Source organism: Antrostomus carolinensis, unplaced genomic scaffold (assembly GCF_000700745.2).
Source record: "Antrostomus carolinensis isolate BGI_N321 unplaced genomic scaffold, ASM70074v2 scaffold8655, whole genome shotgun sequence".
Classification (NCBI taxonomy): Eukaryota; Metazoa; Chordata; class Aves; order Caprimulgiformes; family Caprimulgidae; genus Antrostomus; species Antrostomus carolinensis.
In genome coordinates this window covers 3,724-21,748 of record NW_010315097.1, presented here as the reverse complement: position 1 = coordinate 21,748, position 18,025 = coordinate 3,724, and the positions used below count along the sequence as shown (strand labels likewise).

General features: G+C 36.3%; 1 protein-coding gene across 1 annotated transcript in view; it reads right to left on the bottom strand.

Annotated features, from left to right (window-relative positions):
* The window catches only part of LOC104524854 (ephrin type-A receptor 7), a gene marked incomplete at its 5' end in the record, with an annotated part of 20,526 nt that extends 3,044 nt beyond the window's left edge, over window positions 1-17,482 (bottom strand). The window contains 8 exons of the mRNA XM_010167854.1: window positions 237-430; window positions 4,973-5,122; window positions 6,152-6,361; window positions 7,347-7,408; window positions 7,969-8,154; window positions 12,571-12,696; window positions 16,621-16,676; window positions 17,367-17,482. Coding sequence (XP_010166156.1) covers window positions 237-430; window positions 4,973-5,122; window positions 6,152-6,361; window positions 7,347-7,408; window positions 7,969-8,154; window positions 12,571-12,696; window positions 16,621-16,676; window positions 17,367-17,482 — 1,100 coding nt within the window. The remainder of the gene's footprint in view (window positions 1-236; window positions 431-4,972; window positions 5,123-6,151; window positions 6,362-7,346; window positions 7,409-7,968; window positions 8,155-12,570; window positions 12,697-16,620; window positions 16,677-17,366) is intronic.
* Window positions 17,483-18,025: the final 543 nt, after the last annotated feature.

Below are 18,025 nucleotides of genomic sequence, written 5' to 3'. Positions count from 1 at the left end.
AGTGACAAGCAGGCAGTAGTTTACTGAGAAGTGTGTTAGTTCCATGATATTTACTTTCTTTATTTTGGTTAATTTTTAAGAAAGTCCTTTTTGGCTTTGTTCAGCATGATGAAAACGAAGGGCAAATGAGGGAAAGGAAGGACAGGGAATAGGAAGAAGAAGGAACTGAGAGACACATGGAGTAAGAACCCAGCCACTCACAACGTCATATGAATGCATACTGGAGATTTTCTTACCTGCTACAGGTCCCCAGAGGGGTTTTCAAGCTGTTTGGGTTTCTAATCATTTTGTCCAGAATACCAACTATCTGCTCAAACTTCGGCCTTTCACCACGTTCCTTCTGCCAACAATCAAGCATCAGCTGGTGCAGTCCTGCTGGGCAATCCATGGGTGCTGGCAAACGATAGCCTTCTTCGATTGCTTTTATAACCTAATAGCCAACATAGTTAATCATTTTTCATCAAGGGATATTTAAGAAATCTATTTTGCTACCCAGTTCAAGAAATTAAAAAAAAAATTGATAAACTAAAAATTGCCATCAGTGCTGGAAAAATATGAGTCTGTTGTTTTGAAGCTAGCCTTCATGTTTTCAAATAATTTCCCTGACTTTACCTTTGGGCTTAAGCATATAATATTAAGCATATTGTTTTTTATGTCCAGAACATAGCTATCTTACCTAGTCAAGTGAGCAGCGGGGAACAACAATTAAATTCACCACGGGAATGAGAGATAGATTGATAAATGGCGTTATTTCAGAAAGCATTATTGCTTGCCCCAAGGCTTTTAGGAAAGAGTGTGTGGTAGAAACAACTGACTTGTAAATGGATAGGGATCTGTGCATGCACATACAAAATACAAAAAACCTGAAGATATTATAAGAGGATTCACGGAAAATGTTTAGCAGACAGAAACTGTTAGGGAAAAAAATTGTACTCTATGTCTAGCCATGTTACATTAATGATAAAGTAGCAGAAATGTGCCAGATTAGAGAGGAAGACCTGGTTGAATGGTATTTTAATGTCTCACCTAAGCAGAGAGTTAGATTTAATAAGAGATGCTGCTAGACGATGATATGATTGAAGGAGAGCAGAAATATCTGAGCCAAGAATTACACCCACCCTTTGACTTCCTTAGCCAATTCCATTTGGATTTAAGTAAAAAATAAAAATGGGTAAAGTAAAATCACAGGAAACTGCTGTAAACCTTGAGGGCAGGATAAGAAAGCACATCAGGAAGCAAGGCAGATAAGAAAGCCCTGTGAAAAAGGGCTAAAACACTGTCCATGGGGGATTTCAAGTATAGTGACATTGACTGACATAGCAGTATTAGAATTGCTAACGAAGGATGCTTGTTTCTGAAGGATAGTGCATAGGACTGTCTTCTCCTTCTGTCTGTACAGAAAGCACGATCAGAAGCTGTTCTGGACTTAGCCCAAGGAAGTAGATCTGGTTTGATAAATAAAGCTGATGAATATCCAGGATTTAGTGAAAATAATGACCTCAGACAGAAAATATTCCACAGGTTGTGTGAGAAAATGCAAAAGCAGTGGACTGCAAAGTAGACAGAAATGCAAAGAATACAAATGACCTTCAAAAAGCTGGCTGAAATCAATGATTGTATCAAAATCTTTGGCAGAAAAAAAGCTTTGTGAAAAGAGGAGGCAAAGCCCAGTGGTAGGGCACTTACTGCATGTTTGTGTCACAGAATGTCTTTCTGAGCCCAGGGAAGTTGCCTTATCTCTCTGGGCCTCAGCTTTCTATCAGAACATTTAGAATGACAGTACTGTCTACAAATCAAAAATGACTGAGAAATATTCAATTCCTGCAGTAACATCCACACCTTGAAGAATGAACACGGTGACCTTTTAGAGACAGTGAAGTTATCTGTCAGACAGGGTGGGGAGAAAGGATTTCTGCAGAAGACAGGGAAACTGGAAGAACAGTACTATATAGGAAAGGAAACATTAAAAATAAAATGTAAGATCTTTTAGAGCAGTATTAAGAGGAAAACCAAAAAACCCAGCTCCTTATGCTTAGAAGTAGTAGTGGAATAAAAGTTAAAAATAAGCTACAGTGTCTATAGGACAACTGATGTGCTATGAAAAGTAATGCAGAAATTTCTGACCTTCTAAAAGGTAAACCCTTTGTGCTTACTACATGTGATTTACTATAAACGAAGCAGCTGCATAAGAGACAACCAATGAGGAATGAGAAAGTAGGTATCAGCAATGCAATCACCAAAATATCTAAAAGAGCCTTAGAAATGGCAAATCATCTAGATAAGAAAATACCCAAGAGTGTAAAAGACACTGAAAACATGAATGAAAATATCATGAACAGAACTTTTCCATGTTCACTATGATCTGCAAAGAAACCTGAAGAGAAGTGGGAATCAATTTGATGATATTATTTTTAAAAGGCTTTAGGGATACTACAGAATCTACTTCTTTAATGTGTATTCTGAGCAAGGATGAAACTGGGAAATATAAAACAATGATTTAGCTAGAGATGGATGGAATTGCTGGGAATATCCAAAACATTGAAAAAAAAAAAAACCCATTCTAAAATATTGAAAAGTAAAGTTTCTTTAAAAAAAAAAGTTTATAAAAAACCTCAGGTACTTTGAAGGTTATTACCAGTGTCTATTCTGCTAAGAAAGGTGGGGGTGGGGTTCCAAAAATCGGTACTCAGAGATAATGAAATAGATGTAGGATTTTTTTTTTTTTCAATAAGCAAAGCTACAAAGAGAACACAGCTGGACTTCTTACTAATAGAACTGATTTATATTATTTACACTTCCCACAATTTGTTTTTCAAATTCTGTTTTTTCTGCAAAAAGAGAAAGAGAATATTGTTAAGTCAAGTATGCTTTTATCATAATCAAGCTATTTGAGGATGTAAAGTAGATGTGAAGAGGGCCAGGTCTGTTCACTGTATATACTGGTTGCCAACAAAGAAATATTAAATATGAATAACTGGACAATGTAATGTTATCACTCTGATTCTGGGTACATAATACAAATTAATAATTGTAATAATGGTAAAAAAACCAGGAGTACAGCAAAGAAAAAATTATGTAAGCCTAAGCTCTTGCCCTTTTCTGGAGAACTGATCTGCACTGGGGTCAGTAACTGAATGACAGCAAGAACTAGCAAACACCAGCAGTCTAACAGGGGAATAGGGTAAAGTGCAGCAGTTTGGGGGCTACTGTTACCAGCAGAGATTAAGCTGAGGGAAGCCCACTGCTTAGAGAAGTTGGGGGGACTCTGTGTACCATCTGTGCTCAGCCTGCTGTGCCTCTGTGAGGACCTTGTAGGATAAATGTTCTTCTGGTGTATTCTAGTTCCAGGTCACTGCTAAAAGGAGGACTTTTGCTTAAAAAGAGATCGCAACAGAAATTTGTATCCTCCATCAATCTAAAACAATGATTTAAAGGAAGATAGGTAGAACTAAATGAAAGAAATGCCATCTAAAGATCCAAAGTCAGGGAAACATATTTTTTAGGAGACCTGGTCTGGTCTATGACTACTCCCACATCCACTCTTAGGCAAAACGATATATTTAAGATACATAAACTGCCTGAGTGTATATGCAAAATTAGAAAAGATATAGTTAGTATTTTTTATTCTAGTTAAATACTCCCACTGGTAACTGTAAAGGAGAATAAATAACTAATCACAAGATTATTCTAAATTTTTGCATCATAAATTTATCTATGGGATTGGTAGGATGTGTATATAATTTGGGAGGTATGTTTCAGGACACGCTTGAAGATCACAGCATACAAGAATATTTGAAATTATTTTATCAAGCAATTGATGAATCTTTTAACTATGTGCTATTGAAAATTATTATGTAAGATGCTAAAAAGAGATGAAACTGCAAGAAGTGGTAATTAGCTGGTTTATGAAAAAGGTTCAGTCATGCACTTTACTTGCAGTTTTCAATAGAGGGAATACTTTTCAAAGTCCAACAAGAAGCATGAAGATATCAAAATTTCTCCCCTATTTAGAAATTCTTCCTTGTTCCCTGAAAGATAGGTAAAGTTTGCCTTTGAGGCATCTTATATTCCTGTCAGACTTCTTTTATGTTTGAATCTAGTACAGAAGGAAGGTGTCAAAAGAAATGAAACTCTACTGGGTGTCTGGGGAATGTAAATATTTCTCTTTCTCAGCCCCAAGGACTTGTTTGCCCATATTTTGACAGTCCATGAAATCTTTGACACTGAGACGTGTCGAATATTAACAACTTTGCACTGTGCCAAACTGACTCATCATTTACACTTTTATCTTTTTTTTCCATGTTGATGTCGATCATTCAATCAAAAAATAAAATAATAATTAAAAAAAAAACCAATCAAGCCCCTGACCTGAAGAACTTCAAATGAGACTCTTTCCGACATCTTCCTCACCTGCATGGCTTTTTCCTGTGTACTTTCTATATTAATAGATACTCTTGTCAGAAATCAAGATTAACACCCATCTGTTCAATTACTGCTGACCTGTTGCTCTGGGTCATATTTTATGCAAACAAGGGCATTGTTAAATCAGCATAATTTATCTGAAAAAGCCAAAGTAGGTCATTAAGTGCCACTCAAATTTTTAACAACATTTTTCAACTGATTAATAATTGCTCTGAGGTCAGAAACCTCAGAATTATTTTTTATTGGAAAAAAAATCTTTCTATGCTTAAGTGTAATAAAGTGAAAAGCACATATTACTAATTTTGATGTTCTAATTTTACTTGATACTAGGGACAGAAACCTACAACATCCACATGGCAGAAGAATGACTTAGATATTTAGATAAAAAGCTCTGCACCTTTTTCATTTTGTGAGAACCCTACAGTATTTTGATAAATCTTAATTCCAAACCAACATCTTATGCATGTATAGTGAAAAACACATATGTATGTGTTTATCATTTTTTTTTTCCCTAACATACACACTCACAAACAAACAAAGTATAACCTACATCTTGATTTGACATGTCCCAGTAAGGCCGTTCTCCATAAGACATTACTTCCCACATAACTATTCCATAACTCCACACATCACTGGCTGATGTAAATTTGCGATACTGGATGGCCTCTGGAGCTGTCCATCTCACTGGAATTTTTCCACCCTATGAAAAGAAAAATATAAGAAGAAAGTTTTCTTTTTTCTTCACAAAATTTCCCTGTTATCTTCTGTAGAGGGCATTTATAATTATTTCCATCAACATCAAAAGCAACACTTCTATAAGCTACTATAGTTGATCGATTAAAGAATTTTCAAAGGACTTTAAGGAAGGTTTGGGTCTTAAAACATTTGGACCATAGGAATTAGACACCTGCATTTATCTGGAAGTGTTTATCCCTCCACTGATTTTAAGGGGCTGCATAGATGTCTGGTTTACACTAGTCACTTAACTCCTGGCTGGCTGAAGCTCAATGAGAGGAATCTCATCCTGTGCATGTAAATCCCATTGAATTGTCATATGGCTTCTCTGAAATCTCAGTCTGACATTTTTAAACCAGGATCCCACTGCAGCAGGAGTGACAATCATAAACGTCAGTACGATTTCCCAGATCCCTGCGTCTGTTGGAGCAGACTCCAGGGTCCCCTCCTTCCCTCAGCATGAGAAAATAGGTACAGTGAGGCCTCACAGGTAGGAAAGTGGAGTTGACTCAACAAAAGAATAAAAAGCATAGTGAGCCCAATGAATGCTTATTTCAAAAAAGCGTCCCACCCAAAAGCAATGGAAAATATAGGAGCTGAGGTTTGTCACAGTTTAGCCTCAAGCTAGCCAGCTTTTTGGTGAGATAAAATCTAGTCTGCAAAATAGTAATAGCCTACAAATATTTTAATTGACTCACAGTAAATGAGATAATTTTTTATGGGTAAAACTTCTGTATTTGTTCAAAGAGAAAATAATGAGGAAGGGAATAATGATACTGTACAAAATTTTTAGAACTTTACCAAATAAAAATGTATGTTCTTATTGAAATATCAATCCCTAATTAGAGCCAGATTTCTGCAGAAAGTCTTTCCCTTTTGACTGGTTAACATTCTCAAGCAATTAAGGTATTTCTTTTATCTATATTCACTAAAAGGTATGCTTCTTCTTAATAGCCACATCTCAAAACTACTAAAACCCATCGATTTTTCTTACGGTAGTAGTGTAGACAGCTTCTGGATCATCTTCTATAACTCTAGAAAGGCCAAAGTCTGACACTTTACAAACAAGGTTGCTGTTGACAAGAATATTGCGTGCTGCAAGATCCCTGTGTACATATCCCATATCGGCCAAATATCTCATTCCAGCGGCAATTCCTCTCAACATTCCCACTAGCTGAATGACTGTAAATTGCCCATCATGTTTCTGGAGGGAAGAAAGGAGCAGCAATTCTTGTTAATATATTTCAGAAGAGAATAAAGAATTAGCTTTACAACTTTAGCTTTCTACTTATTTACTACTTCTGCGGCAATTCAACCTGGGGCAAAGAAACTTACTTCAAACACAAGTTTTATTTTCTTCAGAGATAAAGCAGTACATCCAGTTAAGAAATGAGTGAGTAGTTAATGTACTAGAAGTAACAAAACTTGCTAATCACTACAAATTTCTGGATAAGTCCTGGCAAGCCTCTTCTAAGAGAGATTACCTGATGCACAGCTCTTTCTAGTTTGCCTCTATGCTCCAACACTCAGCAAAATTATTTGTATCAAGCAAAAAAGAACTATCTCCTTTTGGAACCCTAGCTACTGATAATTTTACTCACAGCTTGGAGTTTATCAAGCAAATATAATCTTTCTGCTCTGTATAGAGTGTTTATACATCACACTGTCTTGTACACCTGGTAAGGAGTCAGAATTGGCCAGTTCAGAACACACACTCAAAAAATGCTAAATTGCTGTGAACCTGAATTTCTTTTTCCTTTGTTGTGCGCTTAAACATGATCATAGTTCATTTAGGGTTTCTTGTATGTTGACTTCCACCATACTGACACAACAAAATTCTGCTCCTAAAAGGCAGAAGATTGGGCTTCAGGTGTCAGTGGTTTTAACTTCACTGGTGGCAATAATAAAACTCACCATGCCTATGCCACATTAAATCATTTATGTTCCTAGTATATCCCCACGTGATCTTGTCTGACCCCCTCATTTCTTATCTGGTTTTGCTGAAAATAGTAGAGAACTGCTAGTATCTGTCAAGCCTGAAAAACATTTCAATTATATGAATATCACGCATATATATATATATATGCACATATATAAACCTATATTTTTAAAAGTGATGATATATAATGTTATATATATATATATGTCACTTAAAATATGTTTATATGTGTTTTCATTTTGGTACTCACCCTAAGAAATGCATCTAAGGCCCCATTCTCCATGTATTCTATTACAATCATGACTGGTTTCCCTGAAAGAGAAGACGACAGATCTTGTTTGAGAAACTGTAACACAAATGGAGTGCCTTTTTCTGATAAAACACGTTATTCCTTTGAAGGACTGAATCATTGAGACAACGAACATTTCTGAGGCCTCCAGCACTGTTACTGAGCTTTAATAAGTTCTTAAATGTCTGCATGGAATGTGGTCATGATTCACAAAATTAAACCATACAAATCAAAATGTCAGTGTGTTCTCCTAACTCCTGCTGTGTGAACAGGATTCTGGAATAATGACACTTCAGATAATATGAAAGGGCATAAGAAACCTTATCTCTCTGCATGGTCTTTGAGGCAAAATGAAACTAGAAAAATAATATATTTCAAAGGACTTCATCTTTTAATCACGCGTGCATCTTAATTTTTTTCCTCAGGTTGTAGCATAAAGTATTGCTTTAGTTAGTTACGCATCAGGAGAAAATCCATTAGGAGTGTGCAGCCTGTTTATAATTTGAATCCTTGACCATGAATAAGCTAAAGTAATTTCCGACATTATGTTGTTATTTGACTGACAGATTGAGACACTGCTTACCTCTGGTAACGACTCCTTCTAAGTGAACAACATTAGGGTGGTCAAACTGTCCCATGATGCTTGCTTCACACAGGAAATCTCTCCTTTGCTTTTCAGTGTAGCCAACTTTCAGAGTTTTTATGGCTACTGCAACATCTCTCTTGCCAGGAAGCTTTAGACGCCCACTGCACACTTCACCAAACTCTCCTACAATGAAGTAGATCAAGGCTGAATTACTCTGACTACAATATCAATTTTCTTTTTAGGCCTTGATTCAACTAGTCACCTAAGTGTGCATTTAAATTTAACATGTGAATGTTCATATTTGAAATTGATTACTTAGGAACACAAAGAAAGCCATGTGCTTTCAACAAATTGCTAAGTACCTTACAGAGTGAACACTTCATGTTACACCAATCTACAGGACTTTTGTTTGAATCTTTTAAAAGACTTGTTAGTAATTTGTTACATTTTTTCAAAAACAGGAAATAAAAATGAAGTGGCTTTCACAAGAAAATACAATTACAGAAATAGTAATACCATTTCTAAGTGAAAATGTCATTCTGTTCTACACGGTTTCTTTGCTATCTTTAGATATTATGATTTTTTTTTCAATAGGCAGCTCTTTCAGAGCTGCTTTTAATTTAATATCGTTATGGTGTTAAATGAAGCACTACATTATTACCTTCAAGCAGGATAATTTACTTTGCAGATTATGAAATGAAAGGTGTGACTTATAATAATTTTGTTACATTAAACAAATACAAGCAAATGTTGGAAGTTTGTAAAAGGTTTCTAAACTAACAGACAATTGGAACATGAATAAGCATGTAAAAAAATGGCCAAACAGCCAGCAAGAATACAAATAATAATAAAAAAAAAAGCCTTAACAACCAGAATTTGGGAGAAAAGTAATTGGACTCCATTGGACAGGAAAGAGTATGGAAGCATGTGAGAGGTGGAGCTGAATGGCACTATTACTGAGATTGTAAAGGATTTAAGGACTGTCCTTTGCTTCACAGCCATGTCAGCAGAGAAGGAGAGACCCCCTATTCTATAGTCAGGAAGAAAAATCTCTTGGGATATAGAGAAGAAAAGGGTAGTAACATATCTTATACTAAATAAAGGTGAACACCTCTTTAAAAAGAGAAAATTTCACTGCAAAAAATATTTAATAATCTGGTACTTTGCAAATTTATCTGGAGTATGGGAGTCATAGATCTAAGTCCCTCCTCCAAATGAAATAAAGTCAGAAATTTATCTCCCGCATACCTATGGAGTGCCTTAACATTAAGCTATTGCGTATACACAAGTATGCAGACACACCTATATCCAAGACATGTTATAGGGCTAGTGCTGAAAAAAATGACTGAATTAGGAAACATTAACACAGAGATTTTGATTAGAGAATTCCTTTAGGACATAAGCTGAGGTCCTGAGAAACCTGGTGGGATAGAGACTTAAGTGCACATACACACTGGCAAGGCATCTAGTTGTCAGTGGAGAAAGAGGTATGCCTGGAAATGGGGCTGAATGCCTGAAGAGGTAGATGTTGAAGTGTACTAATGGATGAATTCTGTTTAGGATACCATCACTGTTTCAACATTACTGTTCTGTTGACAACCAATGATAGGACAAGGGGCAATGGGTACAAGCTGGAACACAGGAGGTTCCACTTAAACTTGAGAAGAAACTTCTTTACAGTGAGGGTAACAGAGCACTGGAACAGGCTGCCCAGGGTGGTTGTGGAGTCTCCTCTGGAGACGTTCAAAACCCGCCTGGACGCCTTCCTGTGTAATCTCATCTAGGTGTTCCTGCTCCAGCAGGGGGATTGGACTAGATGATCTTTTGAGGTCCCTTCCAATCCCTAACAATCTGTGACCCCATAGCAGAGCTTAGAGAAGGAAAAAGGCCTCAGCTTCACTGTTCTCCAGCCACAGGGGTAGATCTTTGTACGAACCTTAATACTTCCTACCATTTTGTTCGGGCAAATCTCCACTCAGGGTGGCTAGTTTTACCAATCTCATAAGAGATGACTGCATACAGAATCAAATTCCTCTCTCACTTTTCTACAGTAGCTGAATAAAGGTTAGCTCTTTTAACACTGTTGTACCTGAACTAATTGGCCAGACAGAGTACAACTGCTCTTGCCTGCACAGGTGAGGCATTAGCCTCAACCATCCTTGGGCACTGGCATTGTGGTCTGAATATCCATCTCATAGCTATGAATACCTGTTACATGCATAACAACTAGCTACTCATGCCCTTAGTTTGGTGCTTTAACCTCCCTCTTGCACTTCATTAGCAATATAGATGACTGTTAATGAATTCACCACTCACCTCGCTCACAGCTCCTAGCCACAAGAACTTACTACAGGATAACAATTTTCTCTAGCAGTACCTTCCAAAATTGTTTTTGTTCCAGGCCAAAAATAAGACACAAGTATGTGTGTGTGTGTGTATGTGATACTTCAGAGCCAGGTAATTAGGATACTTGGCATGGGAGACACTGAGGCTTAACTCCTTTCCAGCTCTCTCTGATCTGATTTGGACTGATTTCCAAAAGCAGATCAGTCACACTCAGGCAAATCAGAAACTTGTATGTTATGCATTTTGGGCCAGGATGCTAGCCAATGAACTACTTTTATTCCCAAGAAAATAGTATATTCAGCTGAAATGATGCTCAAAAAGGATCCAGAAAATATGTCAAAGAGAGCAGGAATACTGCACAGCCACACAGCCATGAGCTCAGCATGTCAACAAGTAAGAGGCTGAAACAAAGGATGTGTGGTACGAACAAGGACTCAACATAGTGGACACCATAGTCCGTATTTGACAGGTGGCCACAGCGGGATGGTAATGAAAATGTTGGCAAGGAAAGCACATATCCCTCATGCAAATTGAGCACAAGCATACTTGCACCCTGTTTGTCTGAGAGACACAGCACTACTCAATAGCTGACTTGGTCAGCATTGCTGATGCATATTGAGACTGCTAAGTGGCTTTTCTGCTGCTGTCACTAGTGCAGATTCTATATTCTTCTTTGACATATTTCAGCTGCTTCTTTGGGTCTTTAACATTCTGTTGTTACTGGACTGTATTTCATTTTACTCCTTTTTGCTATCTACATCAACAGGTTAAAGCCATAGCTAAACCCCATACACAATATGCTTTCACCACAGCATTCCTATTAACTTTCTTCAAAATGATTGCTGACACACGTTAGTTTTTTGCTATCAGTCACACTGATTAAATCAAGAATAAATTCATATGCAATCAACAAAATTAACATTCTGGAATTACTCTGTCACAAGAGGGAAAATACATTTTAAACTGTATATTCTTTGCAACTGAAGCGTTTTCAGCATTTTGCTCAGAAAGCATTGGAAAAGTCCAATTGAATATATCTTTGTGCTCTGAGCTGTTGCTATGCTGATAGTTTTTTAATGCAAAGCAAAAGATAAAGCTCAGTAATTTTTCTATGACAATTTTGAATTTCAGTGTTCTATATTGTGTATTCTATTTTGTGATGCTGCCTTTCCAGCATCACAAAAATTACTAGTTGGCAAGGGCTGGATTCTTAGGCTCTTACTCACCTGAAGGAATAATTTGCTCAGCAGTGTTGTTAATTTCAATGGTAATACTCCTTGATTAAGATATGATTCAACATGAGTGAGGTTACTTTAAAGAGGTATTGTGAATTCTAAGTGTAAAGATTTTTTTTTACAGGTAAATCAGCTTATTTTAGACTTATTTCTTCTTCTCTTTTTAAATAAAACCACAGTATGTAATTTACAGTGTATGCCAAACTACAGGGTGATTTTAAAAGTATTCTACTAATGCTTTTATAAAACAACAGGAAAGCAAAAGAACATTTCCTCCAGGAATCCAAAGTATTTGGTATTTTTCTTGCCCATGGAAACTTAATTTCACTACATGGAGTAGTGCAATAAAAATGTCACATATCTTATTAATGCAAACAAATGAAACTGCCTTTTTAGAGCATGAACACCATGGCTTAAGTAGGTGGTAGACAGTTCAAGAGGAAGAAAAACAATGTAATGTTGGTGCAATTACAATCAGTCATGAGAAGTTAAACAATAAGTTTTTGTATTCATAAAATATCAAAAAGAAAAATGGTAGAACAAAAAACAGCCTTAGGGAAGATTTTGTTATACAGAAACAAGACCTTCCTAGTCTCTATTTACGATTTTGTGCTGCAGCCAGTTTTCCTTACTCACGTGAACAAAAATTCAGAGGTCAAAAAGCTCTCTTGCAAAATGAAAGCAAGAATTTGCACTCATGCCTTTACTCTGACAGCAAATAATAGGTAGAAAAACTGACCCCCTTCCCCCAATTACATTTTTAACAGCAGATATAGAAATAGAAACCCACAAGCTTTCAATGTCAAGTAAGACTCTTCATTTACTTATTTATTATTTTTTTTTCCCCATTTGTTTTTACTTTTCAGAAGCGAGTGCAGCTTCATTGCTCTTAACCACTCTGGGAAATGCAAAAAGTTCTTCTATACTTGAGGTATAATTATTTGCCTGTCATTATGATGTATGAGTTTTGAGCCCGGCTAAATGGAACAGTTGAATCAGGAAGCCACGGCAGCCTTACCTGCACCAATCACACGCTCAATTTTAATACAAGAGGCATCTAGCTCCTTGGCGAATTGATGGACAGCTCTATTTGGGTCCTCGTAGGTTTCAGGGTCAATGTAGGTTTTGGTGCCTGGAAATTTAACTGTAATGATGTAAGAAAGCATGACTGTGATGAAGCAAAGGCACTTATTGTGCAGTCAGCCCAGGAATTTCATTATGCAGAGTGCTCCTTGGAAGAGAGAACCTGCTTCCACACTGCCTGAGTCAGAGCCGCTCTAAGAGACAACTTTAGTTTTTAGGCATCATCTGCAAGCATGCTGACACAAGTACACAACCCCATCTCTAAAAATGACTAACATTAGCATCTGCATCTCTACCTTGAAGTGAAAGAAATAATAAATATTAAATAGTGCTCAATAGAATAAAATGCAAGTGTTCAGTGGGAGCAAAAATAAAGCGGGGGAAGGAGCAGAAGAGCAGCAGAGGAGGTGAAACTTTATTTTCTGTGTGAGGACATCTTATCCGCTTCTCCCAGGTTGTGTAAACAGCAATTCTTTATGTTATTTCTCTCTAGTGGGATTTGAAAGGCTCCTTTACCTACTTCAATTTGCTTCAACTACTGAATATAATATTATTTATAGACTGTGGTAGTAGTCAAGCTAAACTATTCACAGCACTTAGAATTTATATCCTATATCCTTAGTTATGTTTCTTACACCAGCATATGAACATGAGAAACACTTGTAGTCAACTTGTAAAGGCATAGGAAGGGAAAGTGGGTTCTGTGGCACAGTTATTCCCTCTCTCAAGCACCTAAGTGAATAATATGCAGTAATTTGGTTTTTGCTTCCTCTTTCTCCAGTACAGCACTTAGAGCAACTCAGGCAGCGTAGCACTCTGGCCAGCATGTAGTTTTTTTCGCTTAGTTTGCTGTTGATTCAAGAAAATTATTTATTGCTCTTCTGGTGAAAGTACAGCAACTCTGGAAATCTATTAATCAAGTATTTTTATGAAATAAATTCAGGTCACAAGCATTACGGTCCTGAGCTTTAATTAAATCAGTGAATTAAAACTCACTATGAAAATGTAAGAATGTTCCTCTGCTAACTGATATACTGCTATACAAGAATAGGATCAAAAGTCAATACAAAACATAAATAATTTATGGTTGCTTTGTAGTCTTTTTACTGAACATAAAATATTTTAAGTTTGAAATTAGATTGAAAAACAGCTTAGTAATCACGTGTATTTATGTTTCAGATTATATTACTGACTAAAAAAACCCCAAACCCTCATAAGAAGGAAAAAGACAGAAAAAATGTTTGAGTAATCTAATGAATTTACATCCAGAGAAATTATCTGAAATGTTGCCCAGAATTTCTTATCTGACATATTATGTATTTGAATAGATGTTCTTCCAATTGTATTGATAATGCTACATATTTTTAAAATTGTAACTTTTTATCTCTTAAAACAAAAAAAAATGAGTAGAGAAAATAAGAAGGTAGAGATAAGTTGACCTCCTATAATGCTTTCAGGCAGGCAGATGGAGAAGGAGCCATCCTCTTGTGTGTGTGATAAGGGGCCTGGACTGGAGGCAACCTTGCAAATCTCAGGTGGGCCTCTGATAGTTCTTTATTCAAGCTGTCATAAAACATTTTGACAGGCCAAGGCTATCCTGGCATACCAACACGAAATAATGCTGGGCTGGATTTGAAGAGATTGTTAAAAGAAAATGAAGGAGGAAACCAAATATAAATCTGAATTGCTTGACTAAACTCCTCCATTGTACCTGTATCTTCAAGTGTAGCACTTGAGATCACATAGAGTTGAAAGGGACTGAAACAAAATATATGACACTCTATTAAATACAGTGCATTAAAACCTGCTTTTAAAAATAGTTACTCCTAAGTTTTTGTGTTAAGTAAGTGTTTGCTCTAAGTTCTGTTTTTTAAAATCCAACCTGGTACCTCAGCGCAGAGAAAGGATGTCTAAATGTTATGGAGCTAAAGGACACCAAAATGGCGTTCGCAGTCCTGTAACCAAGCTGGTGACCACAGCACTGGGTTCTGTCTCATTCTGTACAATGCTATCAATTACAATTAAACACTAAACTTTCAATCAACAGATGAAAAACTAGCTTGGAAAAAGTGACTTATATTTGGTGCCATGATTTAAAAAAGACTATGTTTGCTAACTGATGTGCTGGATAACCAGATTTCTTTAAAGTAAAAGGAGGGAAATGAACACTTACAAAGACTCACTATTTCTGGATCAACTGTTAATCATTAAATAGCAGCATTCATATTAATTCATTTACCCTTTCACTGAAACAAAAAATGCCACTGATAATGGAGATAAGGAAAGGAATTATTTAGCTAGCATACTCCTTTTGTTTATATACTGACCTATAAGAACGTATAGTTGATCTTTTCCTTCAAGGACATAATGGGGATTTTAAAAGCGAAAGCAGTAGCTCTTCTGAAGACGTGAAAAGCTTTTATTGCATTTATGAAAGGCAAATTTCAAATACATCACTTCCAGAATAGTAACATTTAAGTAACATTATAATTTTTATTAATTCTTAAAAATCAGCTGCATTGCAAGGTTCATGATAAATAATTCTTATCCCATTATTATTTTCTACCTTTCTTGCACAGATTATGAACTGATTGACTAAAGCTGCAATGATTCCACTACTCAGTTTAATACTCACTGCATTTAAACAAAATTATTGAGGTAGCAACACATCCAAACTCAGAGAGTATGAACAAATTCCAGTTGGTCTGATTTTTTCTTTCAGGGCAGAAAGGTGAAACAGAAACCTTGATCTGATTTTGAGTGGAGCTTTGTCTAGAACTACTCATTTAAAGAGGTGTACCTTGAGAAGATGCTACAAATTTGTGACTAGTGGCTACTTCATTCTCCATGTGATATTACATTCTCCTGATTTTAACATACAGAAATTAAAAGAAACCATAATGCTTTCATTAAAAAAAAAAAAAAATCTGATGTAAGCTACAGCTGCAACTATTGGTAGACAACAAAGGCTACACACATCATGGCATAACTAAATGGCAAGGTCTACTGACATGAGAGTTATCAGGTATGGGAGAAGACTGGAAACCCAGGCATTGATCTGTGTCAGAACTTAAATTCAGTTTAATTCTATTACATGATTTTACAATTTTGGATGCTCAAAATAATTTTGAAACCTAGTTTTACCTACTTCCTGAGTTAATGACCAATTCTAAAAGAAATTAAAATATTTTTAATTTCTCATGTCAAAATGATATTACAACTGAAATGAGAAAGGGCTAAAATAAGAATTTTTTTTAAACAATGTTTTGATAAAACTGAAACTATTCTTGCATAACCCTTCTTCTCCCCTTAAATTTGCAATTGTCATTAAGTAGGAAAGCTGTAATTTAATTTTCCCAGGGTTCTAGCATAAGTGCAGATGGTAGATGGGTTTTTATCAAGAGGTTTTAGGTGCTATTCTTCACTAGGCACATGATTGCAGAACAGAGAACAGTACTGAAATAGCTGACCTTTCTTTTCATATTAAATATTCTATTTTTAAGGACACTAAGTTTTGTAAATATTGGTGCTACAGTATTCACAGTAGCAAAAAACAGCTTCTGAGCACAACAGTTTCATTGTTAGGGTGATGCAGTGACCCACACTTTCTTAATCTGAAGTTTGCCGGAGGTAAAGATCATACAGTCACTTAGCCAGAGGCCTCTCAAATATTGCACCTCAGAGGGATCATTAGGAGGGTGTGAAACGTATTCAAAGCAACAAAAAGAATAAAAAAGCAGAATGGAAACAACAGTACATCATACACATGTATAGAAATAACACTATCTGTGTGAGCAATGTTGACTTTAGTCTGCATTCCTTTTGTGTAGGTCACATCTTTACAATGTTTAAATTCCCACTTGCTATTTACACAGCATTTTTAAACTTCTTATGGCTTTGTCTTTCATGAAGTGTTGTTTTAGTATTGTCTACACTATTGCAGTTGGGAATTTTTGAAAGGGGGAACAAAAAGCAAAACACTTACAATGAAAGTAAAGTTCTTCATCCCCTTCTTGATCAGCTTTGCTATAGCCACAATGCCTGAAAAGAAAGATGCCAGTTTTACTGGTAAATAATGATTTACTTCCTCACATCTAAAGTCCTGAAAACATGAGCTTTGCAGGCTGGGATTTTCAGGTATTAAGCACCTAACTCCTGTAGGCCCTTTGAAAGTTTCAGCTATAATTCTCTTGACAGCAGAGTTTTAAATAAATCGTGAACAGTTCCAATCAAAAGGCTTTTGTATGAAATACCAGTTGGGACAAGTCCTAAAGAGAAAATTCTAGTTCTGGTGAAAAGCTTCTACGGATAAAACAGAGGATTAAAGAACTTGAAAGAAGAACAGTGTTTTACATTAGGGTATTCTTAAACTTACTGCTGTGCCTCTCTTTCTTCAATGTAAAGTCATTTAAAGGCTGATCAGATAAAGTGTCAGACTTCTCCATGTGAGAAAACTGAACAGAAAGAGGGACTTTGAGGAGTACAGGTAAAGAACCTGCAAAGGATTCCTTTTACAGTGCATTTACATAGGACAAAAAGAACATCTTGATTTTAGTGTGTCTTGTCAAAGAGGACAAACTGTATAATTGATAACGGGATTTAAATGAAAATTGTCTTTACTAAATATGACTTCTGTTTCAGTTTTGCAAATGATTATCCGAGATTAGATTATGTCTCAAGAGTTCACAAAAGTGGGGTCAAATGTGCTTATGCCTATGCAAGATGCAATACCTTCGCCCAATGATGAATCCAAACACCATGAAGACCAGAATGATGGTTCCTGCCACAGCAACCACAGCTATGATAATAACAGGATTCTGTTCACTGGAAACAGCCGTGGCTACAAACAGAACACAGAGCAGAGATTAGTTTAAAATTGTTCCCTGCAAAGGAACTGCAAAAAATTAAGTCAACCTTCATGAATTGCAGACTGTTAGATTACCTTTTCAGCTGCCTGAAACTATTAAATTGATAAAGTTAGTCTAAAGAAGGGCCTCCATTGGAAATTCATTCAAATGCTGGATGACTTAATGGTTGTCTACAGGGAATAAAAGGAGCTATGCTGGAATTGACTTGGTCAAAGTTGTACAGCTATTAGCCAAAAGCCAGCACCAACCACTTCCACTCCCTCCTACGGCTGCACTGCCTTCTGTTTTGCTCAGCGGTTGGTTGACTCCTTCCTAAAAGGAAAGACGTGGATATTTGTGTAAGGGGGCACAGTAGGAGAATAATCCCTGCAGAGCTCTGCTCCTAGCCTCCGCCCTAATACTGGTTGATACGGCTTTGATGGTATGCAAGGAAATAGTGTCTTAACTATAAGAAGAATGTTTGAGACTAAACACTATCTATTAACACAGATTTCCTAGTTAGCATATTTCTATCTTACCACT